The sequence below is a fragment of the Anser cygnoides genome, chromosome 3, assembly GCF_040182565.1.
Source record: "Anser cygnoides isolate HZ-2024a breed goose chromosome 3, Taihu_goose_T2T_genome, whole genome shotgun sequence".
Taxonomy (NCBI): Eukaryota; Metazoa; Chordata; class Aves; order Anseriformes; family Anatidae; genus Anser; species Anser cygnoides.
Genome location: NC_089875.1, coordinates 39,759,514 through 39,776,126, shown reverse-complemented (window position 1 = coordinate 39,776,126; position 16,613 = coordinate 39,759,514). Strand labels below are relative to the sequence as shown.

At 39.2% G+C, this 16,613-nt stretch overlaps 2 protein-coding genes across 6 annotated transcripts in view; one reads left to right on the top strand and one right to left on the bottom strand.

Moving 5' to 3' along the window:
• The window catches only part of OPN3 (opsin 3), a 34,425-nt gene extending 26,172 nt beyond the window's left edge, over positions 1 to 8,253 (bottom strand). For all 5 annotated transcript variants that reach the window (XR_010830255.1, XR_010830257.1, XR_007169426.2 and 2 more), the window contains exon 1: positions 7,037 to 8,253. Coding sequence is in view for 1 of the 5 variants with exons in the window: in XM_013201344.3 (XP_013056798.3) it covers positions 7,037 to 7,388 (352 nt within the window). In the remaining 4 variants the exon portion in view is untranslated. The remainder of the gene's footprint in view (positions 1 to 7,036) is intronic.
• WDR64 (WD repeat domain 64) overlaps positions 7,632 to 16,613 on the top strand; it is an 82,924-nt gene continuing 73,942 nt past the window's right edge. Inside the window, 2 exon segments of the mRNA XM_066993182.1 lie at positions 7,632 to 7,749; positions 7,909 to 8,023. Of these exon segments, the coding sequence (XP_066849283.1) occupies positions 7,632 to 7,749; positions 7,909 to 8,023 (233 nt within the window).

The window sequence follows — 16,613 nt, the reverse complement described above, 5'->3', positions numbered from 1 at the left end:
TGCAAACCTGCACTTTTTTTTTTTCTTCAATCAAAGGAGCCATACATGAGAATTCATTACTTTGACTCCTGTAACAAAAATACGCATTTCAAAATGTTTTTACCTGAAGCCATCTATTCTTGAGATCTAGGTAGTACGATTCAAGACTAAGGCCCAAGACCCTGAAGATTGATTTAATTTATTAGTAAATCAGAGACTTTCAAACTCTTTCTGAAAGACTGGACTGACCAATACTTATAGATAATACTTGTCTGATCCACAGATTTTCATCTCAGAATACTCCTTTCCTCAAGCACTGAATATAAGCACTGTGTTAAGGAACTATAGATGCTATTTAAACTCTGATTTAAGCCTGGGCAATTGCATCCACATGAGTAGGGTCATTCTCATTTAGATTGTGTAAGTTAAACAAAGCAGAACAGAAGCGTACTCTTGTTTAAGCCAGTAGCATACAATTTCTATGTTGCAGTTTGTACTCTTCTCCAGTAGCAAGCCACTGAGTATTAGAAATGGATGGTATGCTATTTCTTATTAAAAAAAAAAAATCCACAGAACCTCTTTTTTTTTTTTTTGCCAGTTTTATTGTTTTCCTGCTGAAATACTGCACTTGGTGTAGGTTTCATCACATCTCACATGTAACTTCCTATTTCTTCTGTACCCTGGGTTTTTCCAGAAGTGATATTATTCTTGATACATCATGAAATACTTTAAGCTACACAGTGTAGGTCATCATGGAGAAGAGTGAAAAACACAGCTGCAGTGTATCATCCCATACAGTGCGTGTGTATTCTGAGTTTATAAACCTTAATTAGAAAGCAATATCGCAACACTCTTCAGAAACAGATGTGTTAGTTTCATCTAACAACACCCACAGTTGCTCCTGCCTTCTCCCTGCAATATATAACTTACTTGGATTCTGTTTGCCATGCTGCTCACCAAAACATGGCTTGTGATGCAGACAGAGTGGATATCAGATACACATTCCTGACGACTGAGCAACTCTGCAAAGCAACTACAATATTTTCTATGATTCTATAGAAAATGGACTCTTTGTCAGGGAGCATAGTGATAGGACAAGGATTAATGTGTTTAAACCAAAAAGGGGTAGATTTAGATTAGATACAAGGAAGAAATTCTTCACTCAGATGGTGGTGAAGCCCTGGAATAGGTTAACTAGAGAAGCTGTGGATGCCCCATCCCTGGAGGTGTTAAAGGCCATGTTGGATGAGGCTTTGGGCAGCCTGGTCTGGTGGGAGGTGTCCCTGCCTATGGGAGGGGGAGTGGAATTGGTAGCATTCTGTGATTCCATAGTACAGCAAAGAAGATTCACTTTTGAGACAGACCAAGGCTTCTGTCAAAGAGCATATTATTTTTCATATCAGTTAAGACTTGACCTGCATCTAAGTGCTGAATAACTATTTTGCATATCTTATCAGAGGAGAAAGCCCCTCTTTTGCAAGCCCTCCTCATCTCCTTCACAACTGAACAGCTAAATACCATCTATTCAGTTGAAACAACGTATTGTCCATGGCAAGACAAGGCATTACTACACTCTGTTTTGTATTACTTAATATATAACCAAGTCTATTTGAAATCAGCAATTAAGTTTTAGAGTATATTTTCGGTGACAACTATGTATCATTGCTTATTTTTCAGCTAATTTTAGCATCCACGGTCTAATCCAGATAGGTGAAAAAAATCACTTCTCCTGAACAGAACAGATTTCCAAGTATATTTTATATACACCTCTACTATGAAAACAGCGTAGAATTAATCACCTCCTCCATGTTCAACACTGTAAGTGATTAATTCACTTCAAACAAATTGCTAAAGCTGAAAGCATGCTGATCAAGTCTCCAGCTGTCTGTAATGCAAGACCCTAAAACTGCCTGCCGAGCAATAGAAAATGCTTTTAGTGATATTAAATCAGTGCATATAACGTGTATTGGTAATGTGAGATGGGGGTACAGGGTATCAGTCTTTCACAGCATGTAGAAGGAGCCTTAGATAAACCTGTGGATGCACACTTCTCTTGCACACATCAAGTTCTGCAACAGTCACTGTCATTTTAAAGTCTTATTTGTCTGTGAAAGGACAGCAAATGCACATAAAGATTATTACACCCCTAGTGTGTTACTCTATAATTAAACAAATAGTTACTTCAGGAAAAGGTGAACTAAATAGTTACTTCAGGTAAACTTCTCTGTTAAGAGAGACATTTGGGTGTATTTAACTGTCAAGCGTCTTCTCTAGCTCTTATACCCAAAACCTACACTCTCAATGATAACAGAAAACCTACTAGGTATGAGTTGTGTAACTAAATCAGATTTAGGGATTACCCAGATCTCTACTACTTGCAGCTTGGTTGACTACTACAGACAGGAAAAGAGTTATAAGGTTTTATGTAAAGAAGGGTTGGCAGGCTCAGGGGGACCGGCACAGAGTTGACTGCACAACTCTATGGAAAGGTGACCCTCACAGCTTTAATACATCATTTAACTGAAGTAACTATTTTATTCCATCGGGACAGTGCAACTGTTAAAAATCAGAACTCAGTAAGCTAAACTAGATGGGATTACTGTCCAAGACATACAACCATGCTATCCAAACTTAAACTTGTCAGTACTCATTTGATCTCTGCCATTTTCCCCACACTAGTACATGGAGTGCTGAGAACGGCTCTGCAGTGGCACATGGAAGCTCTTTTTGTGGCCTCTATTGTGAGGATATCAGCACCTACACTACAGCTTGACTTCTGAATCTAATGAGAAAATAAAAATTGAGGCTGTTCTTTGTGTGACAAGGAAAATTCAGCAGTCAAAATGATGACAGTTTTGCACTCTGGCAAGCAGATTGTCTCCACTCTGTCCCCAGCATCTGTACACTGTAAAGCCTAAATCGAAGTTCAAGTCCCAGAAAAAAAACATCTAGCAGTAGCACCAACAGTAAGCCCCAATCTGCACAACAAGAAGCAGAAATCGCTACATGGGCTTGCCTAATTATAATGTTACGGTAATGCAAATGTAGACAATCGCAAGGAACATAAAAATAGCTGTTTATCCCTAGACAGACAATCAATCTGAAGTTCTATTACTTTCTTCTCAACTGAAAAGCTTTGAAACATGCAAATTTGCTTACAGTGCATAAGTTCTGGATCTCAAGTGCCTGCAATCAGCTAGACTGACTGGTAAAATGAGAAGCGCTTTTGCAAATGAAATATTCAGATTACCTGACACAAAATTCCTAGGAGAAGTGTAGAGAGAGCTCTCTTTGCTGTGAATTTTTTTTTTTTTTTTGGAAAAAAGTTGTCATCATGACATAACAAAGACTTCTGAAAACGCAGATGTTACCAGTTCATTTTAAGCACATACTCCACCTATAAGAACACATGTAAAAATTATAAATACAGCTGCATGATCACAATTTTCAAAGTGAATTCTGAATCTGTGTTATTAGCTACAGTAATTGGAAAGAATGTGATTTTCAAAACTTGTTGAGAAATATCCCTGAGTTTAAAATGAAAGTCACAATTGTTTTAAAGTAGTTTTAATCATGTGTCATAAACTTGTTCACTATTAGGGAAAATTGTAGCTTAAATCACTGCAAACCTATCTTGCTCAAGACCGAAGCACTATAAAGTCAATGGCGAATATAATGCCACTATTTAAAATTGTTTCCATTCATCTTCCACATGGAGGCTCTTTGAGTTCATGACACAAATACTTTTGTCACGAGAAGTAGCCAAACGCAGAGGTAGGCCAGGGTCAGGATATCAAGTTCTTAGCATAAGCTGCAATATATGAGTAGAAGGGGTGGTGCTCTTCAACCTTATACCTCTCAAATTCAAAAGCTTTCCTTCAAGCTGTCATTTATAGATCATCTATAAACTATACAACTATTTCTGGAAGGCACGTCCTATGAGCAGAGGCTGAGGATACTTGGTTTGTCTAGCTTGAAAAAAGAAGGCCAAGAGGCAGTCTCACTGCAGCCTCCAAAGGAGGGGATACGCAGAGGGAGGTGCTGATCTCTGCTCCCTGGTCAACAATGACAGGATGCACAGGAACAGCACAAAGCTGCACCAGGGGAGCTTCAGAATGGACTTCAGGAAAAATTTCTTCACTGTGAGGGTGGTCAAACACTAGAAGAGGTTTTCCAGCAAAGCGGTTGATGGCCCATGCTTATCAGTGTTCAAGAGGTATTTGAGCAATGCCCTTTAACTTTTGGTTAGCCCTAAAGAGGTCAGGCAGTGGACCCAATCTTCATAGGTCCCTTCCCACTGAACTATTCTATTATATCAACCACAGAAGACAGCTTAGAATATCGGCTGCTCTCCCAAGAAAAATAAAATCAAAACTGAACAGCCTTTGGACTGGAAGTGTACAGAAAAGTTCATACAACAAAGTACAAGCTCAAGCACAAGAATATAATCACTTTACAGTAAATAAACAGGCTTTGGTCATTCCACGTGATGTAGCTGGACTGTGTCCAAACCCAGCAGACAAATACCTACATCAGTGAAGTAACTTCACGGTATTTGTTATTATGATTTAATGGACTTCACAGTCATGGTAACAGAACTACCCCCCCATTCTTCTAGAAACGTCTTTATTAGGTCACTCTGGTTTACTGAAGTTGAAAGCTACAAAGCTGCAACTATCTTGCTTAGTTAGTGAAGCCATTACTTTTAAATGTCAATTTAAAACTGTTGATTTCATGTTTTCCAATCAGTGAGTGTACTGTTTATTGCCAAAAGTTCTCAAAAGAGAGTTACACTTTAATAATCATTACTAGTTACTACGCATACAAGACTTCATTACCTTACCTTTCCCTCCGTCAACCCTTACTCCAAGAAAATAGCTGACTTGCGCTTTTATATTCAAGAGAAGTGTATTTATAATACCTGGTTACTCTGAATGAAATCCCCAATCAGTCTCTTCACCACCACCACCACAAAAGAAAACACCTTCAAGGCATTGCTCTCCTCATAGACATATTAAATATTGAAAATAGAAGCTGTGGTGGCAGTAGTCCAGATGATAAACAGAGAAATGTGATGCTACCTGCAGGGCATCATTGTTTTTTCAGTATTGACATGCCTCTGCTCTCCTACTCAGTTAGCTGGCGAACTACATATCTTCACAATCAGAAAAGAGCAATCTTTGTATTTCCAGCTGAGAATATGGAAGCATTGGTATGTATTAAAGGAAACGTTAAGACTAGAAGTAACTTTATTGTGCTACTGACGAATTATAATATCCAAGTGAAATATTTTCTATTACTTTACATGGCAGCTGAACCAACTCAGAAATATCTGACACCTGAATTTAAGTGGTGCATTTACTCTCCACTTCCATGGGAAAGACTCCACACACAAACGTGCTTTTCTAATACATCATAAAAAATTCTTCTCACTGAAGCACACTGTGTGAGAGGAAAATAACATGACCAAGCACAGGAAGATGTGGTTTTGCAAACCAAAATGCTACTTGGATCATTCTGTAATTAAGACCCGTGAGTCTGCCTACTTTTCTTTGTAAATAAATTTTATATAAGAAAGCAATGCGGGAAAGCATCAACATAAAATATAGTTATAGTGACCAAATATGACACTAAAAACCAAAAACGAGAAGACACATATGATCAAGCATTTTGCTTTCCAATTTATATCTCATCATTTCTATTTATTCCATCTTTGGAAGATAAGAGATGATTATTATGGTTTGTTTGTTTTTTTTTTTCCCCCCAATTACCCTTACTATACCTCTTATTTTTTGATCTATATACAAAATGCCTTCATCAAAAATTGTAAGTATAACACATAAGGGATAAAGATAGTAACTGAAAGATACTTAAATTCTCCTGTGTAAGCTTAATGTTCAACTGCCTGGCTGAACCAAATGGCAAATGCCCAAGTTTCTCAAGTATTTGAATGGTCTGACTGATATAGACAGCCTTATGTTAGCTGGGTCCTCTAGTATTTCCCCTCCTAACACTAGGAAACAAATGTCTAAGAGCTGTGCACCATTAAAATCATTATGCAATACCAATGCCTGCACAAAGGTCTAACTACAGCCTGAATCCACCCTGACTCCCAAGATCCAAGATTTTTACTACTCTATGCAGCAGCAGTCAAATGAATCACGAGGAATCACACACCTTCATCCCAGCAGCCGAACAAAAGCACACTTGAGCGTCACATGAAACAAAGATTAGGCAGGAAAGCTGCAATCCTTACAAGAGACATTAATTTACCTTAATAAATCCAATTTTCAGTGAACACACATTGTGTGAGCACATGCAGTAATCCACCTCTCATTTGTACACCTCTGCTAGAAAGAGAACTTTAAAATGAACTTTTTGTTCCTGACTAGCACTTGCATTCACCATTATAAACACAATCCTGTTATTTACATCACCCCCTATCAGTAAATGAATGAATATCTACATTCCTTTTAACAGGCTGCGTGTCTGTTAAATACACCGCTGGACTACTTCCTACTTCTGTAAAGGTGAAGTATGAATCTCAGAAAAGAACACAGAGATGTTATGGGGGGGGGGGGGGGGGGGTTGTGGTTTGGTTTGTTTGTTTGTTTTGGTGGGTTTGTTTGGATGAAACTAGTGGAAGTACTCCTACAGTGCTAAAAATCCCTTTTTCACAGGAAGCAGTGATTCTGCAAATAGCACTCTGTTACAACTGAAGGATAATACTTGAGTTTCACAGAGGGATAAAAAAAAAATCAAGGTGCTGCCATGTTTGGGATAATTTTAGAGACAGAGAAGTCCAAACACTGGGGAGGCTGCACCCCTCCTGCTGTAAAAGGGCACTATTAGAGTAAGGCATCAATTTCCTATCAGTCCCACTGCTGAAGCTGTGCACGTTCCTTATTCAGAGGCTAAGGTATTTCCCACAGAAAACACAACCGCTGGTACCAAGTCCTTCCATCGGACTGGGCTGGGGCTGAGGGACGGGACGGTTGGGGCTAAGGGGGCGGCGGCTGGTGACAGGCGGGGAGGGGAAGGGAAAGGCAGCACCCACCGAAGAGGCTGTTGCTGAAGCCGTCCCAGACGCAGCCGGCGGCGTCCCAGACCCAGCGGCTCCTCAGGCAGGACATGAAGGTGAGGCTCACGCCGAAGACGGACACCAGCAGGTCGCTGAGGCTGATGTTGACGAGGAAGAGGTTGGTGGGCGTGCGGAGCCGCTTGAACTTGTAGTAGAGCACCAGTACCAGCAAGTTGTTGCACAAGCCCAGCACGCCGATGGTGGCGATGAGCAGCGCCAGCAGCTCGTAGGTGCCGGCGCTGAAGGGGGGCCGCTCGCCCGGCACCTCCTGCTCCTCCGCGGGGGGCTCCAGGCGGCTGGTGGCGACCGAGCCGTTCCCCCAGGGCATGGCTCACGGGCTGCCGGGGCCCGGCCACAGCGGGGCTCATCCCCTCTGAGCTCCCCAGCACCCTGGCAGCCCGGTAACGAGGGCAGGAGGAGGAGGAGGAGGAGCCCTCTCCGCCTTCCCGCCCACGGAGGGGGAGCCCTCAGGCGGCGGAGCCCTTGCCCGGCCTGAGGTGCTGCCACCGGGCGGCCCTCAGCGGCTCCTTCTCAGCCCTGCCTGTCGGTGAGCAGCCTGGTCGTGACCGGGATGGGGCTGCTGCCCCAACGTGAAGTGTTCCGTGTGTTTCGGCTCCCTGAAGCTGCTTTCCTGAGCGCTTCCAGCGCTGTGTGGGGCAGTCCGGCTTTACGCCGTGCTTCAGGAAGAGGTAGAAACTGCTGAGCCGCTGTTTAGACTCCAGATGTTTCACCAGTGACACTACCCTCTCCTTCCCCTTTGTGGACGTAGTTTCTATTAAGACTGGCTTTTTTATTATTTTTTTTTCCCCTAGTGAGTCTGAGTTAGCGGTCTTTGCTTATGCATCTAGGAGGAGCAGCAGAGGAGGAAGCTGCTTCCCCACAGCCCTCTGAGGTGGCTGTAGCAGCTGCATCTTCACAAAGCAACTGGCAGCATTATTTTTGCCCACAGATAAACTTATGCAAGTGAAAACTTTTTTTTTTTTTTTTTGTCACACACCAGGCGAGTAAGTCATGTCAGGTACTGAAGCTAACACTATGAAGTCACCTATTTTTGCATCTTTGTTTCCAGTGTGTGTTGTGCGAAAATGGTGTAGAAGCCTGCCTTCCTATAACCGTAGCTGGTAGTAGTCAGAGAGTTGAAGTAACCCCCAGCTGTGCTAGGTTAGCTGTACTGTCTCCAAACTGAGCTTTTGTCCCTGAATATGTATGGCTGTAATTTTTGCTCAGCCAAGCTTCAGGCCTAACATACCTTGCCAGATGAAACATCAGTCTTCCCCACAGGAAGGCCTTCAGTTTGTTTGCTGACCCACACACATTCTTATTGGAAGGTAGGTGCATTGAGAACGCCGATGGGGGCCAGCCTTCACTGGGATCAGACAAAAATTTCAGTTTAGATCGCTTCTTAGTTCAGATTATTAAAAAAAAAAAAAAAAAAAAAAAAAAAGAAGATCAGATATGTCAGCTATGGAAGCAATAGAATTTTCATAGAAATGTGGCCTGGCAAACAACACCTGCTTGTTTTGTGTTGTTTGTTTGTTTGTTTGTGTTTTCCCTCTGAACACAAATAGTGGTGTTAAGAGGGATGATAGGAGAATATGATTCCTTGTGGACTGAGAAAAACACTGGTAGTTGAGGTAGTTTTGATGTCTTTCAAGATGCCTACTTGAATACAAATTATGGGCTTGCAGTGGCAATTTTATATGACAAACTAGTGCTGTAATGCAATGGGTCAGAAAAGTAAAACACTCATTGAAGTAACCATTCTTATCAATATAAACTTTATTTACAATATTTTCAAATTCATCAAATATGACGTAATCGATAACTGAACCCTACTTTTAAAACGTATTTGTCTATTTCTTGATCACTGGTCTTCTGTCTTTCCTGTTTACAAAAGCAGTAGGAGCAGCCGCCTTTCTCAAATTAATTATATTTCCCCCATACACGTATCCCCCGCACCCAAGAGATGGATTAATAGAACACGTGACTTCCTTCCAAAACTTCCAGTAACTGAAATGTGGCACCTCAGCATGTGCTTTAGGAGAAGCATAACTCTTTATTTGCCTTTATCAGTAAAAGGGAATTACTTGTGCATAAACAGACCATGTGCAAAAATACCATATTATGGGTTGTTTTATAACCAGCTGCTGCATGGTAAAAGTCTCACAACAATAGTAAGACATGGCTGGGCCAAATTAATGATACACATTATTAAGAAGAAATCTCTACCTTCTGCCCTTAAAAGAAAGTCTTACATTGAGCGTGTATCTTATTTTTGCTGCATAAAATGAAAACAGAAAAAATCTGGTGAGGCACAGGGTAGAAATTTAGTGAGGAAATAAATAAATTTTAGACAATGTACTGCTCATCAGAAGATTACATCATATACTCAGGGTTTCCAAGTAGTTTTTCAACTATAGCACCTGACAAAAGTACTCACTCTTATTTGTCTTCTGGATTTGTAGAAAATAAGAAAAGAAGAGTCCTGTATTATTAAAAAAAAAAAAAAAAAAAGTCCTTGCAAATCCCTAGGTGCTCCTAGATCACTTCTGCATTAGTTCTTTTAATGTGTTGTCCATTAAGTACAAAGTACATGGAATGGTAGAATCCATTGGATGTAGATTTTCAGATGACCAGCATATATATATGTGTAGATATATGCTTACATATATATAAGAAAAAATAAAAATAAACACTAGCTATTGAAATAATGCTTCAAAATTAAAAAGTTCGTAGTTATCTGGGTCTGACTTTAGAAGTTCCCTGACTTGGCTGTATTTAGACATTGAAATGTTTCAGGACATCAGAGCACTGAGTGTCAGTCACATTAGAGGTGAAGAATGAAGCAGAGTGCTCTCTAACCTTGTGTAGAAGTAGAAATACAAACCCTGTCGTACTGACCATGACTCCCAGTCCTAACGATACCATCAAAAATGTCAATATTTTCAAAAAATGAGAACACTGGGTGGTGGAAGACAAGTGTTTTAAGCAACTTGAGACATCTTTAATTTCCCATTTGTTCATTACCTTATATTTTGCTTTCACTCATTTACTTTATTATTTCTCCTTTATTTTCTGCTAGCATGTCTTTCAATTCACAGGCTGTTTCCCATCTTTTGTGACAAGCAGTGTGAGAAGAGAGGCTTTTGTCCATACTCAATACATTTGTTTCAGGAATCAAATGGTGCTGGGATTTTGTTTCTTGTTTTGAACTCTCTAAAACTTATTATTTCAAAGAGTATGTTAGACAGCTAGACTGCAGTTTCTGAAAGAAACTAAGTAAATAAATGACTACCAGTCTTCAGCTTTTTAATTAGGATTTTTACAGCCTTCTGCTGGTATTTTATTTCTTATATATTCTCTTTGCTATTCTTTAGCTTTAAAGGCAGATAAAAAACAAATGATTATTCACTGGATCTATATATAGCTGCAACACGTATCTATAGCACAAGGAAGAGTTTATGGACAGAAACCTTTTATCTGTTCACAACCACTTGGCGTTTAAAAAGGGCTTTATTTTAGCTCTACATCTGCTGATAATGCAACATATGAGAAAAAAAATGTGCAAGCTTAATGGCTAAAGTTAAAAATTAGGCCTTGATCCTACAGAATTTGTAATCCTAGCTATACAATCTAGTCTGTATTGGGATATGAACTTTAAATCATAGAACAGGCTGGGCAGAAAAGTTGCAAGAAACTGAGAATACTCTGAACTGGGAAAAGAGGTTGGCTCAAATACAGTTCACTGAAGCAAGTGCAAGTGCTTGCAGCAGGGACATGACCCAAATGGGTAATCCTGGAAGGTGATGAGGTGCTGTTGGAGCACCTGTGCTGAATCTGGAAGTTCACTGCAGCATGTACAGTGACCTCTGAGCTCTAGTATACCTGGCAGGTGTACAAATAGCTGTACTAGCTGCAGGTGCAATTCATCTCGCCTGAATTATATATTTAAAAGTTAAACACTTAAAGCCAGTAAGATGAATCATTGTCTTAGAGTGTTTATTTTTTTCACTAGTGACCGGCTTATCAGGTTACTTTAGATGCCTAAGTTATGTGAGATGAACTTCATCTTAGTAGTACAAACCTGTGTGGTACTGCACTATGTGCTCAGGTGGCAGATGCATACTGATGCCTCCTTCGTGCCTGTTTCTTGCTATGTAGTTTAAAATAAGTGGTGATATATACCTTCACATACCTGCCCTGGATGTATAAACACAGCTCCTAGGGCAGCTTGAACCCTAACCACTAACATTGTAAAGCCAAATCAGACCAGTAGCATCACATTGTACAGCAATAACCCTGTGAAATTCAGCTGTGATATAAAATGCTTATTTTAAAGGAATGACTTTCCAGAGGAGTTTATTTCTATGCTGCAGCTTCTCATTAATATGATAAACAGGCAGTGAAAGAGATAACAAAATCACTGGCCTGTTTTCATTTACCAGAATCCAACATGTAAATCATAAATATTGCGTAAGAAATATGATTTTTTAAATTATCATCTCAAGCTGGTGTTAGTGACACAGCAGACCAAACATATTTTGCAGCAAGTAGTGTGATATTGCTTCTGTGGTGATAATAGGGCTAAGACAAAGTGAAAAGTGAAGTCAGTAGAAAAGAGAGTGAGCTAATGTAAATATGAACTTGATAGCACCCCTTCAACACTGTTTCAGGGGAGAACTTTTATTTTTTCTCTATGAAGAGTTGATTTTTCAAACTCCCTACTGGTCAGGGAGGAGATCAGATGCTCTGAACTCAAGCAACTCAGCCCTGACTTGCCTGCAAACACAGACAGGTTTGTGGGGATTTTTTTTTTAATTATTATTATTTTTTTGCAGCTGGGGTTGATCTAGACCACAACCAGAGACTGAACCCAAGTCTCCCACATGCCAGAGCCCAGAGCCTCTTTAAGGACAACTCAGGTCATTTTAGAGCTATTGTGCTTTCTTTTGGACTGTCATTTTACTTGGTGACGATCTGTCTTTAAGTTAGACTATCAGAAAAGATGACTGGCAACCTGGTAGCAGGCAGGGAATAAGATCTATCACTTTTTGCTGGTTTGTCTTCTGCAGTAGCTTAGGGTTATTTGTTTTGAACTGGCAAGGTACATGGTCAGAATTTTAAAACTAGCATACATTTTCATAGACTTCTGATAGTTCTTGAGATCAGATTGAAAATGATTGATTTTTCTAATGAGCTGCCAATCCAGCAATGAGTTGGCTGTAGCTGTTCTTTGTGCCTGCTGTACAAACTATCATTAACTTTGTACTGATCTGAGAATTTAACAATCGAGAGCAATCTGACTGCATAGTAAGAACGGGAGAGTTGGGAGGTTTGACTTCTGAATGTATGTTAACTCTACCATATTCCATATCCAATGCTTTTCACAGTATCAGTAAGGGAGACAGGAAAGAAAATGCTTTTTATTCATTTAATGCTACTGTAGACTTACTAATGCAAGGACTTCCTGTTACTCATCAGTTTAATATTGAATTTGCCTCTTAGACTTAGCTTATCTTCTAATGTAGTTCCTCTCTTCTCTACTTTTGTTTGTCAGTCCATTCAGTCATCATATCTTATTTGAAAATTGTGCTGTACATTTTTTGGAGTTTAAGCATTGAAGACAACAGAATTAGCTGGTACTGAAAACAGTGGTACTTTATTTGGGATTTCCACATATTTAGATTGTGCTGTATAACAAGAAATCCCTTGGTTGCAAGAGAACAAAATACAGTTTTCTGTTCTTAACCTTTCCATCCTGTTAATTGAGAAATGAGAATACAATGTCATGTCATACAAGCTTAGATGATGCAGAATGGAGAAATTAGTCAATAGGACACACTGCATAACAAGGGTTCAACTTGAAGCTCCATAAGAAATACACCATATCTCTAGCCAAGATACAGTATCCAACCAACCACCAAGTGTCTTGACACACAAGTGAAACATTTTCCTTTATAATGGCTGGAGAATTACTGTAGGAACTAGCAAAAATGCATCCTCAAGCTATCCCTCCCTTTACCAGGAGTCAGTGCTGCTTTTCTCTGCACAATTCGCTTCCTTATTATAAACAAAAGATGTACTCACTGTGGTTGAGCAGGAATACCCAGCAACTTTTGTCCTCTTCCCAGTGGAAAAGAGAATTTCAACCAGTTGAATTATCCATGTAATAAGTTAGGCAGCATATCTTGAAATACCACTTTCCCCAAAGAACTATATATTTCATGCAGAGACTTACATGCATTATTTCCAGTAACTTCATTCGATATCAAATTTACTTTTGTTCACTGCTGTTCACATGATCTTTTCCAAGTGTGTGTGATGACTATGGTCTTTCTCTGTTTTTGAAGAAGTGGTTTTGTTATTCCTGAAACATGGCTGATCACTGTCGATCCTTTAGATAGACACAAAATATATACAATACAATTCCTCCTTTCCTTTCAACCACAGAATATCCACAGAGCAGAAATTCCACGTGCAGCAATTCAAGCAAGCCTTGAGCAATGAGCCTGTCATCCACCTTGGGTGGAGTAATAGAAAAGGTGATGTGGAGATAAATAGCCAAAGAACAATACAAAGAAACTGATCAATATAGTCTAGTAAAAAGTGGATCTAATGAATAGACTGAAGTTTATTGTTTGAACAGAGTGCCAATTTGCTTAATGTTGTATTGCATAGCAACATGGTTTCAGCATTTTTTTTAAGAAACTGAAAAGCTGAAAAATGCAGAAAAGAATCACAAACATTATTTTGAGACCTGAAGGAAAATGTTGGAGTAGGAGGTACAGAATTCAATGTATTTTAATTAACAAGAGAAAAATGGAGAAGTAATTCAGGTATAAGGGCTCCTGGTAGGAGAATATACCAACTATTTCTCTAAATCACTGAAGACATTACAAAAACTGTCTAGTGGAAGCTGAAGCCACACAAATTCAAATGAGAGTTTTAAAGTTTAACAGTATGAGCAATTAACCTTTGGAACAAAAGTGATGGATTCTCCATGTCTTGGTGTCCACATCTGAAAACTGGATACCTTTCTGCAAGTTATGCTCTGGAAAAACATTGTTGGGATAATTATAATGATAAATGGCTGATATTTAAAGATCTGTGATACAAGGGGAGTGAAAGTAGAAGATCTAATCATCCCTTCTGGATTTAAATGTTATGAATTCATGGTGCCTTCCTTAAATTCGGGAGCAAGAATGCTAATTAAGGTCAACGGATATTTTGGCCTGCCTATTCTAATCAGATTTTCTCGTCCAAAAAATCAACCATCTGCTTAGTAAAGCAGTTACATCTTCACTGGTATTAAGAAAAAAAAAAAAATCTAGGATTTTGTAAATTACCTGGATGAGGGGAATAAAAAGAGGAACAACTTTTCTATCTTCATACAACTTTGTGTTCTATTTTTTTTTTGAATGACAGAAGATACCAGTTTCTATTCATTATCACTAATGTGCTTCTCTGAAGTACCTTGGAGTTTTGTTGATCATGAAAATATGTAATTGCATTAAAGAATGTGAATTAGATCAATGAACAAATGTGAAATTTGCTTAAGCATGGCAAATGCCATGAACTATTTTGCTCACCTTCAATTATAGTTCATTTACATTTGTTATGCCAATGACATTCCTGTAAATCTACAGTGGATGTGGGAGTAGTGTGATAATCAGAGACATGGCAGAATTTAATGTCAGCAGAGTGTGTGTTATAAAATGGGCTGCGGATATTGCATGTTTTAAAATGTGGACATTAATTATGAGGATTTGTAATACTTTAAAACAAGTAATTCTGGGTTGGGATGTTGTTCCTGTTTTACAGGCAAATTTTAGCAACCTGATAAAGTTAACAAGACAGAAATGTTCATCCGACTTGGAATTAGTACATGCTGCCTTCACTTGACAGTGTTAGAAATGGTAAGCCTCTACAATTTACAAAATGTTATCAAGCATAAGGGGTCAGATTCACTAAAAGTTCACAGAGACTGAAAGCTGATCGTCTGAGTTGTAATGCAGAACCCTGAGCAAGATAACTAGCTTCCATATGCACAGAACCTACAATTATAACAAGATCCAAAGTAATTAACATACTAATTATTGGTATCTAAAGCCTTTTTTTTTTAACTGTCTAGTCAATGGATACTATTCTTTGAGGAAAGCTTTTAACATCATTCTTTTTACTTCATTCTGAACCATTCTTTTAAGACAGCTGTTTACATCATTACTTTTCAAAGAATGAATGAAGCTTGATTCTTTAGAATATTCCCACAAGAAGTGGTACTCATCCTTTATTCAGTAGTCACAACGATACTCATTCAGGAGACAAGATTTAGATTTGATTCTCTTTCAGCCAGAGAAAAATAAATTAACTTTTCCAGCACTCCAGTAGGATACCCTAGGGTTCCACTATTCAGTAAAGAATTTAAGATGTGGTGGGATGGAAAGACAATGCAAATATAACACAGGTTTTGGTGCTTTCACAATGATTTTGATTGGTCAGTGAGTGCTCTGGGCTGTCACTTTTCAAAGAAAGTGGTAGCTGCAATTTTGTTTTCTGAACAGCCCTATCCTGCTTTTAAGTTGCTTTGACAACTGCAAACAGACAGAAGTTCTTGGGTCACTGTGGTATAGGAATATCTGACTTTAAGGTCCTGACTGAACTTAGGCACAAGTTAAATGTGGACCCTTTTCAAAACAGGAACCGTCTAATACATATTGCTGAATTTCGGCCAGACACATGCTAATAGCCAGCACTTAATCTCTGTGATCATTATTTGTATGTTAAGAGAAAGAAAGAAACAATAACTTAACTGGAAGTTAAGGAAGGAGATAAGACGGGTGATTGGAAAAAAAATAAAAAGTCAAGGTAGTGCTCAACAAAGACTTTAAAGAATTTCACAATATAGGAAAATCATCAAATAGGAAATAAACACTCAAGATATGTTGAGTTTTCACTGGTATGGGTGCAGTACTATGGCACCTAAGCAAGGCAAGCAGAGCAGGTCTGTTGGCAGCAACCACAATCAACAAACAGTCCAGAACAATGCAGTGACAAGACAGGGCCAAGATCAAGTCAGCAAGCACCATCAACAAACTAGGCTTAGTTGGAAGAAACCTACTTGCAGCATAGCTATGTAAGGGCTTAAATAAAGCTCATAGGCCAAAGGGCAGTGAGAGGTCCCAGGTGAGGCTGTTCGGTCAGGTAAGGCCCATTGATGGATGCAGGGTGCTGACAGGTAACAAGATTCTCAACTGACACAAGAGTAATGGGTGCGTTGCCCTTTGTAAATACATGTAGCACTAAATCTGAAATGGTGACACTAGTAGATGGATTGGCTTGGACTGGATAGCTTTTTCCCCCTTGTGTGTTGCACAGAAAAAATAAAAACAGATGAAAATATTTATAGAAGGCATTGTTCTGGCTTGCATTTTCCAAGAGCTTTTCCAGTGTATAAAGTAATCTAACAAAACTAATAGGAGACAGTAAACAAAAGTACGTGTAGCTTCTAACAAGCAAAGGAAGTTAGTGTAAATGGCTGTCAGAGCTTAAGGAA